This window comes from Pituophis catenifer, unplaced genomic scaffold (assembly GCF_029215685.1).
Source record: "Pituophis catenifer annectens isolate HBS135680 unplaced genomic scaffold, rPitCat1.0.hap2 SCAF_3, whole genome shotgun sequence".
Taxonomy (NCBI): domain Eukaryota; kingdom Metazoa; phylum Chordata; class Lepidosauria; order Squamata; family Colubridae; genus Pituophis; species Pituophis catenifer.
In genome coordinates, this window is record NW_027256883.1 from 41207166 (window position 1) to 41231369 (window position 24204).

General features: G+C 34.6%; 1 protein-coding gene across 1 annotated transcript; it reads left to right on the plus strand.

The window, feature by feature from the left end:
* Positions 1-973: 973 nt before the first annotated feature.
* On the plus strand, positions 974-22043 carry LOC139315805 (kinesin-like protein KIF20A). Its single transcript, XM_070942277.1, has 18 exons — positions 974-1087; positions 1860-1937; positions 3250-3369; positions 4378-4516; positions 4595-4779; positions 8081-8159; positions 8698-8892; positions 10995-11106; positions 11928-11999; positions 13354-13500; positions 13819-13984; positions 14965-15141; positions 16301-16440; positions 18450-18615; positions 19091-19196; positions 19298-19365; positions 20787-20894; positions 21876-22043. Exons 1-18 carry the CDS (start codon positions 974-976, stop codon positions 22041-22043), a joined length of 2340 nt encoding a protein of 779 aa, XP_070798378.1.
* Positions 22044-24204: the final 2161 nt, after the last annotated feature.

Consider the following 24204-nt stretch of genomic DNA (forward strand, 5'->3'; position numbering starts at 1 on the left):
GCTATCAGATGAAATGAAAGACTTTTGGTTTTGAAAGTGTAGAAGCAAATCAGTTGAAGCAAAAATAGGATGTGTAGCTAAATCAAAATCAGTTTGTATTTCTTACCAAAACAATGATGCGATTTTATATTGCTCTTACAACCATGCAGTGGTCATTAAATTTCTTTTGTGATGGGTTACAAGTTTTTTTTTTGTTACCTTTAAAGCTCTACCTTCGCTAATACATCAGTATCTTAGGCCTTAGTTTTATTTTGTGCTACATATGATTTTTGTTTTGTTTTGGTGAGATTCAAAGAACCATTTAACTTTAATAAAGAGAAGCTTAAATTCTGGTGATTTCATGAATACAACTACAGTATTTGGTTTGTATTACAACATGGAAGTCCTTAATTGTTGCCTTTATTTTTTATTTATTTTTAAATATTTTTATTTACTTCGATTTCCTGCTAGCTCATAGCCCTTATGTTTCCCAGTGATCTTCCCTCCAAGCACCTCCAAAATCAACTAGCTGAGCAAAAATAAAAAGATCTCAAGTTGTGCATAGCTGCTGACAATTTCCAAGCATTGTGTGTGTGTGTGTGTGTGTGTGTGAACAATATATAAGTGATCTGCCATTCTGCAAGAAATTTGATCAACTTCCTAGTCTGTTCTGCAGCTTTAGGGTCAATCTTAGTTTGTTTCTAATCCAGGCAAAATTAACTAGCTGCACCACCTGCAGTGTCTCCAAGTACTCTTAATTTAGCATTTGTGGTAAATTTTAGATACATTGGTTTGGATCCTGAATGATTAAGCACATTTGAATTGAAATCAATGGATCTTTATGATCATTAAAAATTTATATTTTAATTAGTTGTCTAATAGGTAATACTAGGTTCAAAGGTTGATAACACTAACTACAGGGGGGTTTTTTTGCTTAAAAAGGATATTACATACAAGCTAGGATTTTTTTTTTTCTGCTGTCATATAGCGAAGAATGAATTGCCAAGAAAATTATGGAACTGCTTTCATGGGATGTGGCCTGGTAGAAGCAGTATCTCGTGAAGAATTGTCTGAAGTATCTAGTCCTGAAGAACAACAAGAAGTGAAGGTAGATGACTTCATGTTTAACCACTAAGGATGCTTGTCTAGATTTCTGTGGTTTGACGTAACATACTGTATGTGAATGCTAAATTCTTTAACCCTCAAGTCTATCCCATGAAACATTGGAGAAATCTCCTGTCGTCTCACTGATGAATCTTAAATTATATCATAAAAGGACCAAGTAATTATGAACATAATAAACACAAAGAGAGTTAGAGCAAAGTGTTGTTTTTGTTACATGGTTGCTTCTCACAGTGATTGAAAACACAATACAAGGAAAATGAAATAAAGTTAAGATGAGCAGCATGTACTATGTTCCAGATTAATGGACCTAAATAATAAAAAATTGCAACCAACTTAAACTGTGTGGCCTGATTTATGGATTGTGTGAAGCAATGGTTTACTGATTCATAATTTGTTGTATAAACTACAAGTTGTTGCATTCACACCACAGACTAAGTCATAGATTCTGGTTTACAAACTACAACAGTAGTTTGTAAATCTAACAAACCTCATTAGGGCATATTGTGATCTTGAACCCTGATACAAACTTTGATCCCTTAAAATCAGAAATATTTTTTACCCCATCCCCATATGTAAAGTTAAATCATGAGCATGCACAGAGCTGGTTTTGCTAAACAAATAATGTTTAAAAGAAGTAAATTTTTAGGCACAAAAGTAAAATTGAGGCAATTTAGAAAGTAAAGGGTAGTATATTCAAGACTAGTAATTCTAAAGGATAAAATAGACATTATATATTTATTATTTTCTTCTTTAAGGAATTATATCAGCCACTGAAAGTTTACTTGAGAGTTCGGCCCTTCTCAAAGGCAGAGCTTGAAAATAATGAAAACCAGGTTTGTTATACATCATTTTGAATATTCAGAACAAGTAATCTAAAAATCTTATTTTCACTATTTTGGTTTCTTAACAAGCTCTTAGATTGTTTTTCATCATCATTGTCTAAATATCACCTATACTAGAATGTGTTATTGATTTGCTTATGATTGCCTTAACAATGGTTTTGCCATTAATGGAAATGTGTCTTTTCCAGTGTATTTCTAGTTGAGTTCTGAAATCATTGCTGTAGAAATCATTGCTGTTACTATGGCTCTCATGCTACAGGGGTCCTCATTTAATGATCACTTGTTCAGTGTCTATTTGAAGCTACCACCGCACTGAATGAGAAGACTTATGACTGGTTCTGTTGCAGCCCTTACAGTGTCTTTGTGGTCATGTGATCATAATTCAGGCAATTAGGGCATCACAAATATCCTCACATGATCACCATTATTGAGCTTTACTGCTGGCTTCCAACAGAAAAAGTCAGTGGGCAAACCAACAGTAGGCTGCAAATGGCAATCCTTCACATCATGCCTAACAACTGTGCAAGATTTTTTTTAATGACAGAAACCAGAACTGACACAGTTGTTGGAAGCCAGTGTGGTCATGTGACATCATGCTGCCTAGCAATAGAGTTGCTGCTCCCAATTACTGTTTTTAAGTCTATACAAGTCTATACTACTTGGCAGCCATTTGTTTTAGCAAGAGCTCTTCAGTTAGGAAATACTTTTGGTATATATTTTTATTTTATGCATTTAAAAGTATTTTAATTTAACTTGATTTTTTTCTCCTGTTATGCTTTTAAATAGTTTGATTTCTGCATAAGACTGCTATTTTAAATTCTTTTTAATATGTTTTATATTGATTGTGTTTATATAGATTAGGTTGTGCTTTAATTAAACAGCAATATGAGATGTTTTAGGTATAGGATAACTAATGCATTTTTAAAATAAACATACAAATAAACAGCTGGGTACGTTGAAAATGTACAATGGAGCATAATATTTAGATCCTAAAATCTAAATATGTTGGTTCTCCTGTCTGAATGTATATCAGAAAATAGCTTTTCTTGGTATAGAACAGTTTTAACAACCTTAGCAATGTTAAGATGTATGGAATCAACTCCCAGAATTCCCCAATCAACATAGTTAAAGTTGTCAACGCTTGAAAAATATTGCTGTATCAGAATATCTTCTGCGATGGGCTCCATCAAGTTGTTATGAACACTAAATGGATAATACAAGGGGTTTGCATATACTGCATATCTTGGACATTGTGTCATATCATTTAATTTGTAAAGGATATTAAAAAGCTTTTTGTATTAAGGACTGCTTAATTATTGAAAATCAAGAGGCAGTAACACTTCAGGCTCCAAAAGAATTGGCCCAAATAAAGACTAATGAAAAGAAGATTGGACAATCTGCACATCAATTCACCTTCACAAAGGTAAAGTGCCCCTCTTTCCCCCATGCCGCATTTTCAGAGTTTTGAAACACAGGTAAATTAGTGTCAACAAATTTTTTTGTTCAGTAATTTTTAAGAAATTGCAGTCTTAAATATACAAATATTCAATTTTTATACACTATATAATTAAGTACAAATTAGTTTTCAATAGTAACCAAGTAACCAACAGTAAAGGGACACACTGTTCCTTATTTCAGTGGAATCAAAGCTTTCAAAATCAAATTGGCTGCTACACCCTCTGGTCAGTCTAACATCACATAAAATTCTAACTCTTTTAATTGAGTAATTTAGTTCTTAATTTGATTTTAAATTGGGGGTGTTTTAATTGTTGTGGGCCAATACTATTTAATTTGTTTTAAACTATTTTTAAATTTTGTATTCTATGTATTTTTATCTTCAGCTGTTCACCGCCCTGAGTCTTTCAGGAAAAGGGCGGTATATAAATTTGAAAAATAAATAAATAAATAAATAAATAAATAAATAAATAAATAAATAAATAAATATGTATAAACATGATCATTTCTAACAGCAGTTCCTGGAGAGTCCAATTTAGATCAGAACCATAATACTTGAATTTGAGGGTTAACCTTTTAAAAGCTAAAATAATTTATTTTCCACAAGTGCTATTTTGAATGGAAAATCCAACATGCATTTTGCTGCTTCATGAGTTCAACTATCTAGACAGAAATGTTTTCTCATCACTTTTTTTTTTCCATCACATAGTCAATATTCACCACGGAATTTTATATCTAATATCCATGTGCCATATTTACATTAGATAAATTATGTTCTGAAGCCAATGCAGATTTTTCTTGTGGTTTCAAAAATGGAAAACTTGATGAAAAGGGATGGGAAAAAAATCTAATAGAAGTGTTTTTGGAATAATCTGCACATTCCTAAAAAAAAAGTAAAAGTTGTAAAGATTGTTTGTAAAGCTTTCATGCATCCTGTTTAATTTGTCTCTGAAAATAACTTGTATTCTCTGTGTAGGTTTTTGGACCAGATACAACGCAAAATGAATTTTTTGAAGGCACAATGAAAGACATCGTAAACGCTTACCTTGACGGAAGAAATGGCCTTGTTTTTACTTATGGTGTTACTAACGCAGGCAAAAGTTTCACGGTCCAAGGTATAATTTGAGGTTCAAAATTCAGAACATCTTCTCATTTTACAGCATGAAAGGAAACAAAATTAATTGTATCCTTAGGTTGTCCAAAAGATGGTGGCATTCTTCCTCGTTCTCTTGATATGATCTTTAATCATATAAAAGGAAGACAGTATTCAAAGATGAATTTAAAACCTTGCTTCAGTAATCTTACCAAGAGGCTAAATGACATGCAAGTTAAGCAAGAAGAATCCATGAAAACTGCACTTCTTTTTTCTTTGAAAGAGGTAAGTGGACCAATATGTTTGGTATTATCATGTGTTAAAAGTCATATAAGGCTTCATAGGAAAAACTCCACATAATCCTAACTAGAATTTTCTACGTAATTCATTGTGGTTCTTATTTAGCAGTGTGTATGTGTAAGAGTATAACCAAGCCAATTAAATGTACCTAGACAGACTTTAAGATCAAAACAACAAGGTATTTAAAGAAGTTATCCTCTGTGATAGAAAGCTCACAATTTTGAGCTCTCTGTTCTAAAGCTTAAGAAGAAAAAGAAACTATCATGCTCTTCATGTAGAAAGCAGGGTGAAGGAGAAAGACCAAGAATATAATGCCTTGGTAAGGCCACACTTGGAATAGTGCATCCAATTTTGGTCGCCACGATGTAAAAAAGATGTTGAGACTCTAGAAAGAGTGCGGAGAAGAGCAACAAAGAGCCGAGGTGGCGCAGTGGTTATAATGCAGTACTGCAGCTACTTCAGCTGACTGCTAGTTCAGCAGATCAGCGGATCAAATTTCACCGGCTCAAGGTTGACTCAGCCTTCCATCCTTCCGAGGTGGATAAAATGAGGATCCAGATTGTTGGGGACAATATGCTATTTAGTATACTGTCTTTGGTATAAGCTGCCCAGAGTCCTCGGAGAGTGGGCGGCATAGAAATATGACTAATAATAATAATAACAACAACAACAACAACAACAACAACAACAACAACAACAAAGATGATTAGAGGCAGGGGTGAAATCCAGCAGGTTCTGACAGCTTCTGTAGAACCGGTAGTAGAAATTTTGAGCAGTTTGGAGAACCGGGAAATACCACCTCTGGCTATCCCAGAGTGGGATGGGAATGGTAATTTTGCAGTATCCTTCCCCTGGAGTGGGGTGGGAATGGAGATTTTGCAAAATCCTTCCCCTGGACTGGGGTGGGAATGGAGATTTTTCCGGATCCTTCCCCTTCCAAGCCCACCAAGTCATGCCCACTAAGCCACACCACACCCACCAAGCCACGCCCACAGAACCGGTAGTAAAAAAATTTGGATTTCACCACTGATTAGGGGACTCGAGGATAAAACATATAAAGAACAGTTTCTGGAACTGGATATGTCTAGTCATGAAAAGAAAGACTAGGGGTGACATGATAGCAGTGTTCCGATATCTCAGGGGGGTTGCCACAAAGAAGAAGGAGTCAAACTATTCTCCAAAGCACCAGAGGGCAGGACAAGAAGCAATGGGTGGAAACTAATCAAGGAGAGAAGCAACTTAGAACTAAGGAGAAATATCCTCACAGAACAATTAATCAGTGGAACAAATTGCCTTCAGAAGTTGTAAATGCTCCAACACTGGAAGTTTTTAAGAAGATATTGGATAACCATTTGTCTGGTGTAGGCTTTCCTGCCTAATCAGGGGGTTGGACTAGAAGACCTCCAAGGTCCCTTCCAACTCTGTTATAATATTATTCTTCAACTTAGAATCAAGCAGTGCAGCCACAAAGGAACAAAGAAGAATTTCATTTTTTGCTATTTCTCCTATTGTTCATGGTGGTCAATAGAAAAGAAGATGTAAGGTTGATATATTAGAATTGCATTTCCAGTAATAGCTAGACATTCCCTGGAAATTCCATATTCCATACAGGTTTTTTTTTTTTTTTGCTTTAATTTATATGCCGCCCTTCTCCGGAGACTCAGGGCGGCTTACAATGCATTAAGCCTTCATACTTTTGTATATTTATACAAAGTCAGCTTATTGCCCCCACAATCTGGGTCTTCATATTACCTACCTTTGAAAGGATGGAAGGCTGAGTCAACCTTGAGCCTGGTGAGATTTGAACTTGCAGTAATTGCAAGCAGCAGATGTTAATAACAGTGCTTTAGTCCACTGTGCTACCAAGGCAAACAGTGTTTATGATGAGCAAGGATTATTGGCAAGAAGAATAAAGAAACAGTGTAAGTCCTTTAAGTCATATGAACCCACCATTTCTTTTTTCTAGGATAGGAGCTGGTTGTTTTTTTTCTTAGCCAGAATTTGAGATGGGAATGAGTCCACAGGCAATGAAAAAAATTTAGTAGGTGGTGTTTTCTATACAGAACAAAAAGCGTAGAATCAGTTAAGCAAATCCATGGGTGTGCTCTTTAAACTAGAAGTTAATTTCTGCCTTCATATTATAGTTCATACGTTCACCTATGATACAGAAGGTTAATTACTGGGAAAAAAATAATATAAAAATAAATCTAAAGAAAAATAGATAAAACAAGAGCTAAAACAATTCCTAAAGCTAGACTGAAACTATTTTTATCTGCACCTATTTTTGCATTAAGGAGGATGCGTGAAATAATGTTTTTAATTATCATTTTGGTGATCCAACATGCAGCTCAAGTATTTCATTGTACAAGTAGTCCTCGACTTACAACAGTTCCGTTAGTGACTGTTCAAAGTTACAATGGCATTGAAAAAAGTGACTTATGACTGTTTTTCACACTTATGACCATTGCAGCATTCCCATGGTCACATGATCAAAATTCAGATGCTTGGCAAAGGGTTCATATTTATAAGGGTTGCAGAGTCCTGGAGTCATGAGATCACCTTTTGAGACCTTCTGACATACAAATTCAATAGGGAATTCAGATTCACTTCACAACCATGTTACTAACTTAACAAGTGCAATGATTTACTTAACAACGGTGGCAAGAAAAGTCGTAAAATGGGGCAAACTCACTTAACAAATGTTTCACTTAGTGACATAAATGGGGGTGTTAGTTGTGGTCGTAACTTGAGGACGATCTGTATTTTACTTTTCAGTTACCAGTAGTTTCTAGAAGCTGCTGAAATATGTTAAGACATCCAGCTCCAAGTATATAACTGGGTCTCAAACTTCATCACAGGAGAATTGCTTGTCTTGAAATAGTCACATATTCAAAAATAAAGATTAAAACCTTGCAGGATTGCTTACAAAATTATTTAAAGTTTATATGAATAATAGAATAAAAATACATTAATAATACACAGAACATTGCTGTCTGTGAATTAAGCCATATGATGTATTAAAAATAGATGCACACATAAGGCAGGAGAATGGCAAAGCATGTTAATTAATATGTTAATCTCTGGAAAATCCTGACATGCTTTAGTGTTCTCAGAAAAACATATATGTGAAGTTTTGGGGAATATGCATTTAATGCTAGATTCATTAGAAGCTATAATAGCTTTTTTTAAAAATGGAAAGTGTGGAGGATTTTTAATTTTTTAAAAAAACAAATTCATATAACTGAATAAGAATAAAATATAATTAATCTATATAATATTTTTTAAGGAGACTGAAAATATTTGGAAACCTTCAGATTCAATGTCATACAGCTACAACTCACCAAACCTTCCTTTGGACCAGTTAGGTAAAGTAAATAATGATCTTTCTTTCTTTCTTTCTTTCTTTCTTTCTTTCTTTCTTTCTTTCTTTCTTTCTTTCTTTCTTTCTTTCTTTCTTTCTTTCTTCCTTCCTTCCTTCCTTCCTTCCTTCCTTCCTTCCTTCCTTCCTTCCTTCCTCTCTCTCTCTCTCTCTCTCTCTCTCTCTCTCTCTCTCTCTCTCTTTCTTTCTTTCTCTTTCTCTTTCGCACACACACAGAGAGAAAGATGCACAAGATGTGCATGTACATCTTGTTAGGATAATGTGAAAAAGTGCCATGCCCTGGAGATTAGATATAAAATGCAGAAATTTTGTGTAATAATATGGAATATGTCAAAACAAAGCTGTATGTCTTCCACCAGTTTTTCAAAGCCAACATTCTGAAGCATCATTAGGCATCAAATTAGGTCCTTAATACTAGCATTTAACAAGGATAATAATGTATAAATGTGAATAAAATGTCATTACTTTGTTGAATAAGTATTGCCTTCTATTCTCTTTGCTGACTCTCAAACTTTTGTAAACAGATTACAAGTCTGAATTTGTAAAATCAGAGGCTTATACCATGGATCAGAAAACCTTGGCATCACTTTGGGTTTCCTTCTTTGAAATTTATAATGAATATATTTATGACTTACTTGACTTACTACCAGTCTTGAAAAATCAGAAGCGCAAAGTCTTAAGAATCTGTGAGGATCAAGGAGGAAACTTTTACATTAAAGGTAACACTGTCACTTTGTTGTTACTAGCTAGACAATTACTGGGTCTAAGATCAGTTTCAATGATTATTTTGGTAGCCTAGTTGTTAGTTCTTGGGACATTGTCCGGCACTAAATGAATATACAATTTTTGCAATAGCAGATGGAATCTATTTTTCCTCTTAGGGCAGGGGTCAGCAACCTGCTGCTGTGGAGCCGCATGTGGCTCTTTCATCCCTGTTGCGACTCCCTCTTGCTGGTCGGCTCCACAATTGATAGGACTTTCAGCTTGGACAGGTAGAGGAAAAAGGATGCCACGCTAGGAAGAAACTCTATGGTGAGGGAAACCAACTTTCGGTCGGCTCCAAAATTGAACATGGGGGGCTTCCGGTTAGGATTTTTGTGGCTCTTTGAGTGTTTAAGGTTGCTGAGCCATGTGCTAATACAACATTTAATAAGAAGGCACTGTACTTTAAAGTTTAAATGGCCATACAGTAAATTCTAGATTAGGAACACAATAAAACTCACACACACATCCCAGACTCGTGTATTTAAGCCCCAAAATCATTATTGCACAACTCTGCCTAGAAACAGGCACTTTTTATGATGGAGTCCACAAACATTTACTATAGTCATGTTCTCACATGCACCTAATCAGGGTACAATTATTCCTTAGCAAGTTGTTTGTTCTATCATATCTCTATGAAGCTGTCTTCAGATGGTCTTTACCCCATGAGTGAATCACATTTGATATCTCCCATAATTGCCTCAATGCTAAAATAATTCAATTCTTTCTCCTGCTTATTCTGACAAGGGCAGCCTTAACATGTACAAAATCTCCACTGTATTGATCACTGACATCATGATAGCATTATTCCAATATTTGAAGGGCTGCCAAAGAAGAGGGAGTCAAGCTATTTTCCAAAGCATGTGAAGGCAGGACAAGAAGCAATGAATGGGAACTAATCAAGGAGATAACCAACCTAGAACTAAGGAGATATTTCCTTACAGTTGCCTTCAGAAGTTTTGGGTACTCCATCACTGGAGGATTTTAAGAAGAGATGGAACAGCCACTTGTCTATGGTATAGCGCAGGGGTCCGCAACCTGTGGCTCTGGAGCCGCATATAGCTCTTTCATCCCTCTGCTGTGGCTCCCTGTTGCTGGTCGGCTCCACAATTGATAGGGCTTTCGTTTAGGACAGGTAGAGGAAAAAGGATGCTAGGAGGAGACTATGGTGAGGGAACCGGACTTCCAGTTGGCTCCAGAATTGAACGGTGGTCTTCTGGTTAGGACCTTTGTGGGTCTTTGAGTGTTTAAGATTGCCGACCCCTGTCTTAGGCAAATTCAGAAATTGATTATTGTAGCAAAAAAATGCTCAGTTTCATATAAAGTTTGTTATTTTTCAAAAGCAAGTAATTTAGTTTGAGTCTCTTATTTAATGAAAATCCCTTTTCATAATAGAAGATGACACCTGTATTAACTTCTGTTGGTTTCCAAGTTACAACTTGGAATAAGAGTGCCTTGTGAATTGGTTGTTCTATAACTTTTAAAACAATGTTATATTTTTTGCTAATAATAATATTTGCTGATTATTTGGCTAATCTTAACATCAGCTTTATTGAATATGTAGGCTTCTTGTTAGTTATATGTAATTCAGACCAGAATTCAAATATTATTTTATAAATAGAAATCTGTCACAAAAATTAGGGTGAAATTTCAGCTCAAAACCAGTGGGACAACTCTGGACAGTAAAAGGTGCTTTTTATACTGGTCTTGAGTCAAGACTTTGTGAGAAGTCGAAACCCTATCTTATGTTATCACTTTATTCTCTTTTATTCATCTTGTGTCATCTTTTTATTCTGTTTAAGGCCCTGAGAATTTTTTTCTGGGCACAAGAATGAAACATGTGTGTCCATTTTCTTATGTTATCTTATGTTCATTATCATTATGTTCATATTATATTTTATGTTCAAAAGCAGGGTTAGTTTGAACTCAGCAGGAGTACTTTCTGAATAGCCATGTACAGGAATGCACTGCAAAGAAGCAACAAGTTGTATAACTGCACAGTGAATAAACAAAGCTATAGTTTCATTTTTAATGTATGCTGATGTTATTTTTTCCCCAGATTTAAAATGGGTCAATATATCAAATTCAGAAGAGGCCTGTAAAATACTTAAAATAGGAAATAAGAACAGAAGCTTGGCATGCACCAAGATGAACCAGCAATCCAGTCGAAGGTTTGCTTCATTTAATTTAGTTTTACTCTTCCTTCTTGAGCTAATGATATTGCATGCAAAGTATAATAAATGGTATGATGGAAAAGGATTGAAGAAAGTATGTACACAAGACTGACTACAGTTTACGCTATAGAACTGCAAAAAAACAAAAACAAAAAAAAAACCCATCCACAATTGTTCACAGATTTCAGTTTTCTTCTAGCACTGTGAAGTATTATAAAATAGTATTAACACTTCATGTGATCTTGATTATATCAAGGGTGAAATCAAGCAGGTTCTGACAGGTTCTGGAGAACCAGTAGTGGAAATTTTGAGTAGTTTGGAGAACCAGTAGCAGAAATTTTGAGTAGTTCGGAGAACTGGCAAATGGAGATTTTGCAATATCCTTCTCCCGGGAGTGGGGATGGAATGGAGATTTTGCAGTATCCTTCCCCTGGAGTGGGGTGGGAATGGAGATTTTGCAGTATCCTTCCCCTGCCATGCCCACCAAGCCACACTCACCAAGCCACACCATACCCACCAAGCCACACCAACAGACCTGGTAGTAAAAAAAATTTGGATTTCACCACTGATTATATCCCTCTGTTAATGCAGCCTAGGACTGTTGGTTTTTTTGGCAGCTGCAGCACACTGTTGGTTCATATTTATGTGATTGTCCACTAGGACAATTCACTACTTTACTAGAACAGTCCACTAGTTTACTCAAATACTTTTCTAAACTGATAATAATAGTTATGCTATTCATATGCCATAGTGAAATATTAAAATGCTTGACAAAAATTAGAACACAACATAACATATCTGGTGCTTTTTTCCCCTAGTCATAGTATATTTTCTATTCGACTCCTCAGTTTGAGTGATGAAGATGTGCCACGTACTCTTGGAATCTCTGAGTAAGTGTCACTTCACTAATGGTAGAGTACAGTATACTAATGTAGATTTATTGATTGATTGTATTTGTATGATGTCAAATCTCCAGCACTTACAGCAGCTAACAATAGTAAACTATGCAAGATGCATAATTAAAACATCAATGGTGAACAATTTACAATATATAAAAATATATAACAACCAAAAAAGTATACATATAGTATAAATAGTTGAGAACATCCCATTAGTCCCAAACGTCCCTTCAGAAGAGCTGTGTTTTAACTAAATTCTACAAAGCAACCAAATGAGGAATTAGCCTTACTTTCAAACAAAGGTAGTTTCAAAGTATAGGACCATAAGGGGGAGGGGGGGACGGAATCCTGGCCTCCAGCATATTCATCTCATCAAAATGTGATGATACCAGTAGTTTTTCTCAGGAAAAATGTATCTGAGAGTTTGCATCTAGTTGGAGAGGGCACTCCTGCTGGTATCTAAACGTAAGTGTTATAAAGCTTTATAGGTTAAAATCAGCACTTATGATTGTACCTAGAGTTTATGGGCAGCCAATCCAAGACTCACAATACAGCTTTTAGATGCTGATAGTAGCAGACACCTACCAATGACTAGACTGCTGTATTTTATTTATTTATTTATTTATTTATTTATTTATTTATTTATTTATTTATTTATTTATTTATTTATTTAATTTCTATACAGCCCTTCTCCCGAAAGACTCAGGGCGGTGTACAGCCTAATTAAAAACACAAAGACAGAATATTTAAAATAATTAAAATTATTAAATAATAGGCCTAATTTATAAAACCCCGAATTTAAAAACCCAATTTAAAACCAATTAAAATTATTATATTGATAGCCCAGACTGGCGGAACAACATGGTTTTGAGGGCACAGCGAAATACACGGAGATTAGAGATTTTGCGAATTTCTGGGGGGAGTTCATTCCAAAGGGCAGGGGCTCCCACAGAGAAGGCCCTCCTCCGGGTGTCGCCAGCCGACATAGTTTGGCTGATGGCACCCTGAGGAGACCCTCTCTGTGGGAGCGGACTGGCCGGTGGGAGGCTACTGGTGGCAGAAGACAGTCTCGAAGTTACCCAGGTCCAATTTTAACTCCAGTGCAGTTTCTGGATAGTCTTCAAAGGCAGTTTCATACAGATTGCATTGCAGTAGTCCAGACAAGTAGCAATAAGGCCATTAATCACTGGCCTTATATTTGCTTCCTACAGAATTGTAGCACAATAGCTGAGAGTGAATTCATTTTCATAATTACAGTTTAGCTATCTTAATGACAACAGCTGCTTTCATTCATTCAACTAATGAAAGATCAAAAGAAATTAGATGGATGTGTTGATTTGTACAGACTTTCCCTCTGTGACCTGGCTGGTTCAGAAAGATGCCATAAAGCTCAAACCTTTGGAGACAGACTGAAAGAAGCTGGCAATATTAATAATTCCCTTCTTATTCTTGGAAAATGCATTGCAGCTCTGAAACAAAATCAAAACTCAAAGTAAGTAAGATAGATAAAAGTTTGGTACAACTTCAATTTAAAACTGTTTAATACATTAATAACTTCAAATAGTATGAAAGGATAGTTATGGTTTCCTTAAAATAATCTGTAATGACAGCATGACACAATGCAATTGTTTACTGCAGCAGGTAATAAAAAATTGTTATGTTTGCGTATCATTTCCCAAAAACCACACGTTTTAATTGCTATACAGAAAAATGGTTTATCTCTCCTTTTCTCTGACTCTTACCTTACATCTTTGGATTTTGCAAATTATCCTGATTCTGAAGTTAACATTTATACAATTTTTACTCCAAGATTAAGGCCAACTTATATTCCTTTTCGAGAGAGTAAACTGACTCGCCTCTTCCAACCCTTCTTCTGTGGTAAAGGCAAAGCCTGCATGATTGTCAACGTTAGTCAATGTGCTTCCACATATGACGAAACACTTCATGTAATGAAGTTTTCTGCTGTAGCAAAACAAGTAAGAAAGATGCTATATTCTTCACAATACAGAGAGCATATCACGTATCTTATACTACCACTTTTGCCATAGTGATTGGTTTGTTTTCTTTGTCAGCTTATCTTGTTTGAATTGAAAAGATGATTTTACTCCTTCCTTCTTTGATGCTTAAAATTAACCTGAACTACACACTATGCATTTAACTGCTTTTGTGTGAGAACAATAGTATTCAATTGTTGAAGCTGCTGTTAGTGATTTTTCCAATATATGTAATGTTTATAGATTATAGATACGTTGAGGTCCAGTTCCCTCCAGCCTCAGACTGCCTGTCCAATTTCCAAATAGGATGGAACATACATTACCTCATTCTATGTTGTTTATTTCAAAATAGAAAATTATACATTTGTGGTGAAAATTTAATTTTGAATGACAGGGTACATAGATTTACTCTGTGAATGGGTATTTACTGCTGAAAGTACTAAAGCTAGTAAAAAAAACTTAGTAAGAGGTAGTAACAATAGCTAGAGGTATCTACTGTATTTTATACTAGCAGAATTTCCAGTCTTCCATCATTTTTTTAATTAATTTTTTATTGATTAAAAAATACAAACAAACATATATACAACAATACAACAAACACAACAAATAAAGATAAATCAAGTCTTGCGATTTCTTTTCCAAGTTTATCACATCGGTAAACTATATTTATATTCCTATATATATATCTACATATTTACTTACATAATAATATCTTAAACTCCATATTTAACCAATTATATTACTTGCTTGGTACTCAATTTTTGTCTATGAATTTTGACCAGTCTTCCATCATTAAATTACCCCTTGATGATGAACTAAACATTTTTTCCATTAAGTTAATAGAATTTCTCTGATAGTTTTTCAAAGAAAGTAAAAAAAACAAAACAAAATTAAGTTAAAACAATGATCTTATCTTTTTAACCAATCTTAAAATGTGTTTTGTGTCTGTTTGTGTGTTTTAGGTCATTCCAACATTTCAACACAAACTCTTCGATTATTTTCCTCCAAAGTATAGCAGGAGAGAAGATAAACCTACAGTGCATTTTGATGACATATCAATTGAGCAATTTCCCACCTATACCGACATTCCCTCTTCCTCTGAAGATGAGGAAATAGACATTACTATTCTGAACCATGAGGTAGTCAAAAACCAGTTCCTTACAATACAATATGTTCAGGAAAAAAAAATATTGTGTTTTGTTTAACAAAAAAATTGTTGTGTAAATTATAGCTGGTTGAAAAACATATAATTGTAAACCATAAACTATAATTTGTAAATCCAAAATGGTTGAACATGTATCAGATGACGAAAACATATTATGGCATGGTGAAATGAAGGAACCCATAACTTTTCCAATTCAAAGCAGTTAGATGTGGGTTGTCCATATGCAAAAAGAATCATGACAAGTTAAGAGCTATGGTTTAAGGACTGGAAACTTTGATAAGTAAACTCAGATACATGTTGATTGTGCCATAGGACTACTAGTGACTTTGTGAAAGTAGTAATGAAGTCAGAAAAAAGCAGAGGAGGTTGATCATTTTGCAATAAAAGTCACTGATTTAGGCCTCATTCTCTTGAAGAACCTGAGTTAAAAAAAGGATAGAAAGAAATAGTTTTCTATTATCTGAGAACCTGTCTAAAGAACTACAGATATAATTAAATACACAAGCTTGTAATTCAGACTGGAGTGGGTGCATATGATAGATTTAGACCTCCTCTCCCCATCTATTTACTTTCTGAAATTCAATATCCAGAATAAAGACTTTTTTAAAAAAAATATTCAATTGTTCATCACCATTAGTGAATTTCAGAACTCAAATAAGAATGGCAGGAATTTAGGCATTATGTTCCTTGCCTGCAGTTTTATTCTGAAATATCTGCAAACTTTCAGTAAAACACAAGGAGTCACTGGTACACTGTATGTTTTTATTCCTGCATTACCGTGCTATGCAATATGCATTCTTAGTTGAGAAATCACCCTTGATTTCTGCATGAACAATTATGGCAGCCATATGTTCAGCTACCAGTGTAATGGTAATAATTTTTCCATTTATTTCAACAAAAGAGGATATACTTAATTGGGCCAAGCTTTTAGTAGAATAAATTTTAAAATCAATACAGTTCATATGTGAAGTACATTGGGCCATTTTTAGTAGTACTGCACAACCTGAGATAAAACGTCTAAAGATAAGCCTTCTGGCAAGTGAACTTCCAATATTAGGTTTGACTTCTTCATGCATGATGTATCACTTCCATTTTTTTCATGTTTCTATATATGGTTCATGTTGATACTATAGGATCTCTTGAAAACCACAGAGATACTAAAGAATAAACTGATTGCAGAGAGGCAAGGCAAATTACTCCTTGAAGTCCAAATACGCAAAGAGATGGCCAAAGCAATGTTTCAGCAACTTATGGAAACAGAAGAAGCTTGGAGGTATGCCATAGAAAGATATATTGGTAGAACTGACAAAAGTCATCTGCCTGTCCCATTTCAAGGGCAGCCAAATGAATCAGCAGTTGCATAAAAAGAATCCAATTATAAATATGAACTGCGGCAATGATAGATCCCTGATTAAGGTAGATCTGATCTACCTTAATTTTGTGTAGCAGCTATCTAAGTTACTTCGAAAGAATTAGCTTAAAGCTTATTTTCATTTTGTTTTATTAAAATTAAAACTTTATGGCAATTGTGTACATATTTTTGGCTGCTCCACATCATTTCCAAGTCTTTTGAGCACTTCTATGCTTCTATAATACACAGAAAACTTTGGTAATATTGTGGAATATATTATGCGATTAGAACCAGTAATTTTGATACATCATTTCAGTTCTATCCAATTAACTATCAATAAGGTGATGCCAACTTTAGAAAGCTAAAATACATGGCCTATTCATGTATGTTTATTTGGAAGGGACTATTAGATCAAGGCTTGTTACACACCATTTATGTTTTATGAAATATTATATCAGAAGGAATACTGAGTGTATGTATCATTAAACAAAAGACAGAAGTGGATGCTGGAAGGCAAAGCATTGTGTATATGAGAGAATTCCTGAAAATGAGAATTGTAACAGAAAGGATATTTGTTTACAAGAAATACAATACAGGGACAGGCAATGCTGATACTGTACTAGGGAGAGTCCAAGAGCATTGCCTGGGAAAAATACAAGACAGAGAAAAGTAATCCCAAATTAACAATAAATTAGACACAGTGCAGGCAGAGTAATATAGAAAATCCTTAACACTCTAGCTCAGTGTATGTCAATCTTGGCAACTTTAAGATGTGTGGATGTCCGCTCCCAGAATTCCCTAACTAGCATGGCTGGCTGGAGAATTCTGGGAGCTGAAGTTCATGCAAGTTAAAGTTGCCAAGGTTGACACTGGTCTAGTTATACTGTATTGTCTCTTATGATCAATAAGTCACAAGTACTCAAGAACCACTGTTCTTGGCATTTGCATCTTCAATGGAGGGAGGGGCAGAGGAATTCACTAACAGCCCTTGTTAATGGATTTGATAATGAATCAAACTAGCTTTACAGTATCTTTTCTGCAGTATGATTCCAGGTTTTTAAAGATTTGCCTGTATCAGAGGTACAGTACAGTAAGTGTCAAGAAATAACTAGCTAAATAAAAACACTAACAGGCATGATGTTTTCATAGCTGATGGCGAAAGTCAGCCAACTTTTGCTAAGCTAAATAAGTTTAGACCTTGCTAGGACCTGGATGGAAGAACAACCTGGAAAATCCAAGCTTTCAGGGTAGATTGGAGAATCAGAAATAAAAAATAACAAACCAACACTCAGAAAAAGTAGATGGAATGGCAAATAATTTCTGTATTGTGCCTAGAATGATGCATGAATTTGCTTATGTACCGTAATTCATCAGTAACTGAGTTTAACATGAAGGTGATTTTTCTTTTTACTTTATAAAATATTCCAAGGAAAGCTAAAATGGCTGACAAGGCAAGTGGATTGATGAAAATGATTCTTTCCATTCACTAGTGGGGGAATAAGATAGATGCATTATGGGTCCTTGGGACTCACTGAACTGGCACTGATCATGTTACCTTGTTTAGGTAATGAAATGTCTGTAAGAAAACAACAAAGCTCAGAAAGCACCAAGGGCTCCTCATTTCAACCCTGAGCTACAAATATTCTCCTTTATATATGCATTATCTGAGAAGTGGTTTATAGTTGAATATGAACATGCACCTCTTGTATTAAGCTTACATCTATATCTTGATCCAGATATAAAAAGTTCTGAGCAAGCTCATATGTAAAAGGAAATGCAAACAGCTGGTATCTGAAACTAGTAAGCATTATATCAATCATTCTCAATAGTTACCGGTTGAAATCAAGGTCAGTGAGCAAGGAATTGAATATAACAATAATTAAGTAATAAAAAGTTATCTGTGTTCTGGTTGTTGCACCTTGCTGATCCAGTAAACGCTTAGAAGACTTGAAAGAAAGTTATGAAGAAAAATTGGAAAATAAATTTGTAATGTATAAAGATGCCATAAAGAAGCACGCATACACATGTGCAATGGACCAAGTTGAAGAACGTTATGTTCCAGTAGAAGAATTCATAGCTGAACAAGAAAAGGTTCAGGTATGCCTGGATTTAACCTATTGTAAATTTTGGCATTTTTGTATAGCTATCTCCAGGAATTCTATCCCAAAGTATAGTTGATAAATGTAAAACATGAAAATATATCCAAGAGTACACTGAATGGCTTGTTTGTTCATTGGTCTCATTTGTCATGTTTATAAGGCCACCTAACTTCATAAAATCTCTGCTTACACGAGCAGAATTATAAAAAACTTTAGAAATGAAATTATTTACAAATTCAATACTGGTAAGTCAAAACAGAATCAAGCATGAGGTGTAAATTGTTTCTTGTGCTTTTTAGAAAGTTTCATTTTGATTAAGGAAATAGATTTTGAATTATCATTTAAAACAAAAAATTTTGGACGAAGGACAAAGAAGAATCATGTTAAACCAATATCCAAAATGATTTTCTTGCATTTCTAAAACTGTTTGATTTGTATGAAGCCCTAAACTATTATAGAATATTATTGCTCAGGAAAGAGAAATGAAAATACTAGAGCTGAAACTAAAACTTGGAGAACAAAATAGCCTGTCTTCGGAAATTCCCTGCTCAGACTCTACAGAATGGAAGATAAATCTAGGTAAGAAGACTGTGTCCTAAACTTGCCTACAATTTAGAATGCCGGTCAGTATTCTTCAGTATTCAGTATTCAGTATTCTTATCCTTGTTTGGTGTTCACAGATGCTCAATGCAAGATGATGGAAGAAACTTCAGGTGCTTTACAGAAGCCGTATAAAGAGAGAGATGAGGTACCTTTGTTGTTTATCATAAAAAATAATTTATAATCTAAAATATGCATTATCATAATCATTCTATATATAGATTAAAATATATATAGTGTAAAAAATGTAAAAATATTGAAAAGAAAAATCGAAAAACAATTAAATTGATGCATAATTCTAAGAAAAAAAATACTTAAAAACACAATTTCAGTGTAGATAATTTTAGTATTATTAAACACATTTGCATATCTTGAAAGATAGGACAAGTTACCTTGAACATTAATTTGAGTATTTCATGAACATATGAAATGATTGCAAGGGTGTGTAAAATTAACTATGGATCTTGGCCCAGTGCATGATAGCAACCTTTCCAGTGTTGTTTGGTGTGAGGATGAAGTGAACTGGCTCACTGCACATAGACTTTACATATTTGATATATTATAATTTTGCTATTCATTGAAGGTCCAGCTTCAATCACAAAACTAATTGTTGGCTCAAGAGCAGGGGTAATCAAACTCAAATTCATTGAGGGCCGCATCAGGGTTTTGTTTGACCTCGGGGCTGGTGTAGGCATGGCTGGGGGGGGGCTGGCCAGCTTAACGTCACTTGTGTCGGGTACCTGTGGTGGCCAAGTGCTTAGGCAATACTTCCCTCAGACGCTCTCTCACATTATAATCTCCCTCCCTCCCTCCCTTTTCTTCTTTTTCCTTTCCTCTTCATTCTCCTTTCTTCTACCTTCCCTTCTTTCCTCATTTTTCATTCCTTGCTCTCTTCCCATCTTCCCTTCTTTTTCTTTGTCTTTCCTCTTTCCCTTTCTCATTCCGGTCCCTTCTTTCATGCTCAAATGCAAAAGGGGAAACATTTCATTTTGTTTTGCTAGCCCTCTGACAGCGAAAATGGGGCCTGCAGGGCCGCACATGCATCCCGCCCGAGCTCTGTTTTTGCTCAGAGAGGCACCATGGGCCAGTCCTTTGCTGTTTCCAGGGTGGCCTCATGGACCACATCTAAGCACCTCATGGGCCTTGAGTCTTGACACCCCTGCTCTAGAGGCTCTCTGGCACATGGACAGCTACATAACTTTTTTTTGCAGTCATTGCCTTACCTGCAGGCTTAGAATTTAAAGATTGATATAAAAGAAAAGAAGTGGGGAAGAAAGTGAAATAGGCATTTGAACTTATTAAAGCCCTGTTTCAATAATCTTTAAGTGTTGGAAGACAAATGAAGAAAGTCCAGGGTTCTTTTGAAGCAAGTTGTAACTAAAGAACTGTACATTTGCTTTTCCAAATGGCTTTTTTCCCAGTGGATTGGATACGACTCCAGCATATTAGAACAATATATTCCTTACATATGCAGATTTTATAAAACATTTAATAATATCATGTAGCATGATGAAAGACCATAACCTGGCAGTTGATGATAGCAATACTTTCAAACACTTTGTTTTGCAGTTAATAAAATCATTGAAATTGAAAATTCATAAGTTAAACGAAATGTTGCAAGATGCCAAAGAAGAATATAGAAAAATAGTTGAGGAGAACACTACATTAAAGCAGATGGTGAGTCTTAAAATTAGTCACATATCTGTTTAAAATGTATTTAGAGCTGTGTTCTGCTACAAGATTCAAAATAATATGCTGAGATTTGCTTTCCAAAAGGTGTTCTTGGCCTTATTTAAAATCATTTTAGCTTTTTCACTGTTATTTTGCTTCTTCAGTTAAAAAGTAATAGTGAATACAGGTAATTCTTGCTTAACAATGCTAATTGAGACTTCATTTTTAAGTGACGGGATTGAAAATCCCAAAATACATGACTGCACCACTTAGGGCCAGCAGTTCCAGTGGTCCTGGTTGCCATTGTTAAGCAAGGGCTGTGTGGGTTGTTAAGTGAGAACCTTATCCTCAAGTGACTGCAACTTCCAACTTTTGCCAGTTTCCCCTTTGATTTTTCTTGTGGGAAGCTTGCAGAAAAGTGATAAATCACAACCACGATTTATGCTGTGATGTCCATAAGTACAAAACCTAGTTATAACTGCCATTCATGCAGAATTGTTTTAAATTTGAACAGACACTGAATGAGTCATTGTTAAAGACCACTTATTATTTTATTTATTAATGAATAAACCTCCCATCTTACTATCTAAGCAACTCCAACGTAAGACACTAAATGGAATTTCAGAGTGCAATGCACTGTTTAAAGTTAACTCTGAAATGAATAAATCCTGGTTGTTAATAATACTCTTTTGGAAGACTAGTCATGGGAAGCAAAATAAATAGAATTTGGATATTCAATCTTATATGGTTGTTCAAGATTCTGAAAAGGTACCACAACCACTTCCAAAAGAGTATTATTCATTTATTCATATCAGAGTAATAGAATAAGTTAGGTGCTAGAATGAGTACAGATAGCAATGTTGGAGTGTCTCTTCCCCATATTTTTAAGGAAAATTCAGTTAGGATGTGCAGTTTTGGAAGAAGCTAGGACAGAAGGATTAAAAAGACAACGTTCTAATTCTATTTAAACAAATCTTGCTTTCATAGGAACAACAAACCATTTTCCTTCAAAATAGGCCTAAATGTGACCTTGAACCTGAACCCACATTATCTCACCTCCAAGAAGAATTAAAAGAAAGCAAAGGTCTATTAAGTACAGAAAGTATTAAACAACATAAATCCAAAAAGGGCTTCTTTGCAAGTCTGAAACATTAGTAACAGATGTCCCTAAGACATTGAAAAGTAAAATCTGAAAAAAACTGAGGTGTCACTTTCTGCATCACCCAGATTGATGTCAGTAGCACATAAAATGAAACTGTAATACTGATCACGACATACTGAATCAAAATTTATAAAAGTGGAAACCATAGGGATATAAATTTAATCTGAAAGGAATAGAATGTCCTATATTTTGTTCATGGTAATATTGGCATAAGAGTTCACTTGAAACAAATTGAAATTTTTATCTTGATGCTAAATTTGCCATCTTCCTGATGGTGGGATTACAACCCACAGAATTTGCCGTTGTGTCAGGAAGAGTTATTCTACTAAAATATTTCATGGACATTAGATGAGGGAAGCATGCTAAATAATATTTACATTAAGAATGCTATGGCTTCTTCTAAAATTCCTTTATTCCCGTTTTCCTCTTTTGTAAACTTATTTTTTAATTATTGTAACAGTGCATATAATATTTAGATCTTAACATTCACATACTTTATGTTTATAACCATTGTGAAAATGTGCAGAAAGCTGTTCTTTTGCTCCCCAGGAATTCAGCTAGGACAATTTTAATAATTGACATGTTGTTTATATTTTGATACTATGACTAATTCTTTGACACCAATAAACTATATTTCTTTTGTACATGTTCACCATCTGTAATTTTTTATTTCCATATAAGTGCAGTAAAATATATGGAACTCCCAAGACATTAAATTTGTATAACTTTATATATTTAATTAGTAAAAGACGATAAATATTTTGCAAAAGTTAAGCTGTCAGAAGTATATGGGGTATGTTGAGTGAGGTACTTTCATTCTCTGCAGTTATTATTTGTCAAAAATCCAAATTAATTTCTAGAAAAATCTGGATTTATTGTCCATACTAGAATCTATTTTAAAAATTCCAAGGAAAGGAACAAGTACTATAAGAGCTAGAAAAGACTACAAGAGAAGCTAGGTACATTACAGGAAAAATGGAAACGTGTGATATTCCAGATAGTGTCTAAGGTCTAGCATTCTTTATCACTGACCAGCTAGCTAGGACATCTATTTGATGTACTCAAACACCACATATCTGTAAATCCAGAATTAATTTGTTAAAGAAGCTGTACATTATTGTAATAAGGAATAAGAAATTGATCTTATATTGGTTCAGATTTTCAATAATGCTTATTTATTAAAATCACAAAAACATTGAAATTGTATTTACAAGTTGACAGTCTGATTACCAGTCTACCAAATAAATTTCTTCATTAAAAGTATATAACAGTATTGACCAGCACTACTGAGCATAGGTATAATCATTGTGTTCCAATAGTAATAGAGTGGTGAAAAGCATTTCAGAAAATTTAACCAAAACACTGTCCTCCCAATATATAATACAGGACACTCTGTGTGTGTGTGTGTGTGTGTGTGTGTGTGTGTGTGTGTGTGCGTGCGTGCAGGCACGCGCGCATGGGGCTGGATGGATGGGTAGAATTGCTAAAATCCTGATGCACAGTATTGTGAAATGTCTTTGGAAGACCCATATTGTTTAATATAAGTTGTGTACTAGGACTCTTGCTTCTAAATGGGTTCAGTTATTTTTCACCATATAATTTGTGTGTGCCAAAACATACTACTTTTAGTTGCAATATGCAATTGTATTTCTAAAGCTACACATTTTATTTGCCTTTTTCCCTAAACATATTAAGGGAATAATAAAATGACATAATCAGAGCGGAAAAACTAGGAATCGAAAATAGCTGTTGAATTCCAGAAAACCACAAAAGATTATTCTAAGGTAATATCATTTTCTTCTCAATTCCAGCATATTTCATACTATCCATTTTTGAAGGATACCTTTAAAGGGAAATTTTCAGTCATGCTTAGAGAATAGATTTTTTACAAAAACTTTTTTTTTTTTTGCAAAGAAATATTTTTTGTAGAAAAATAAAGGGATTCCCTCAGATCTTTGGCAGCTTTTCAGTAACCAAAATGCAGCATCTCATATAATTTCTAGCTCAGCTGTAAAACAGACTAATTTTTCCCCCAGATGCATGTTGCACAGAGTATTTGGAATAACTGTTGCTTGCCTTCATGGAGTTTTGATTTTGCACCAGGATTTTATACAGAGGATGATCTTCTGTTATATCATAATTCATTTCAACTAA

Excerpts from the sequence above, each read along its gene's own strand:
- LOC139315805 (XM_070942277.1), top strand. The coding sequence starts at position 974 with ATGAATTGCCAAGAAAATTATGGAACTGCTTTCATGGGATGTGGCCTG. Across the intron at positions 1,938-3,249 it reads TTGAAAATAATGAAAACCAG|GACTGCTTAATTATTGAAAA; the intron begins GTTTGTTATACA and ends TTTTGTATTAAG. Across the intron at positions 15,142-16,300 it reads TTACTATTCTGAACCATGAG|GATCTCTTGAAAACCACAGA; the intron begins GTAGTCAAAAAC and ends TTGATACTATAG.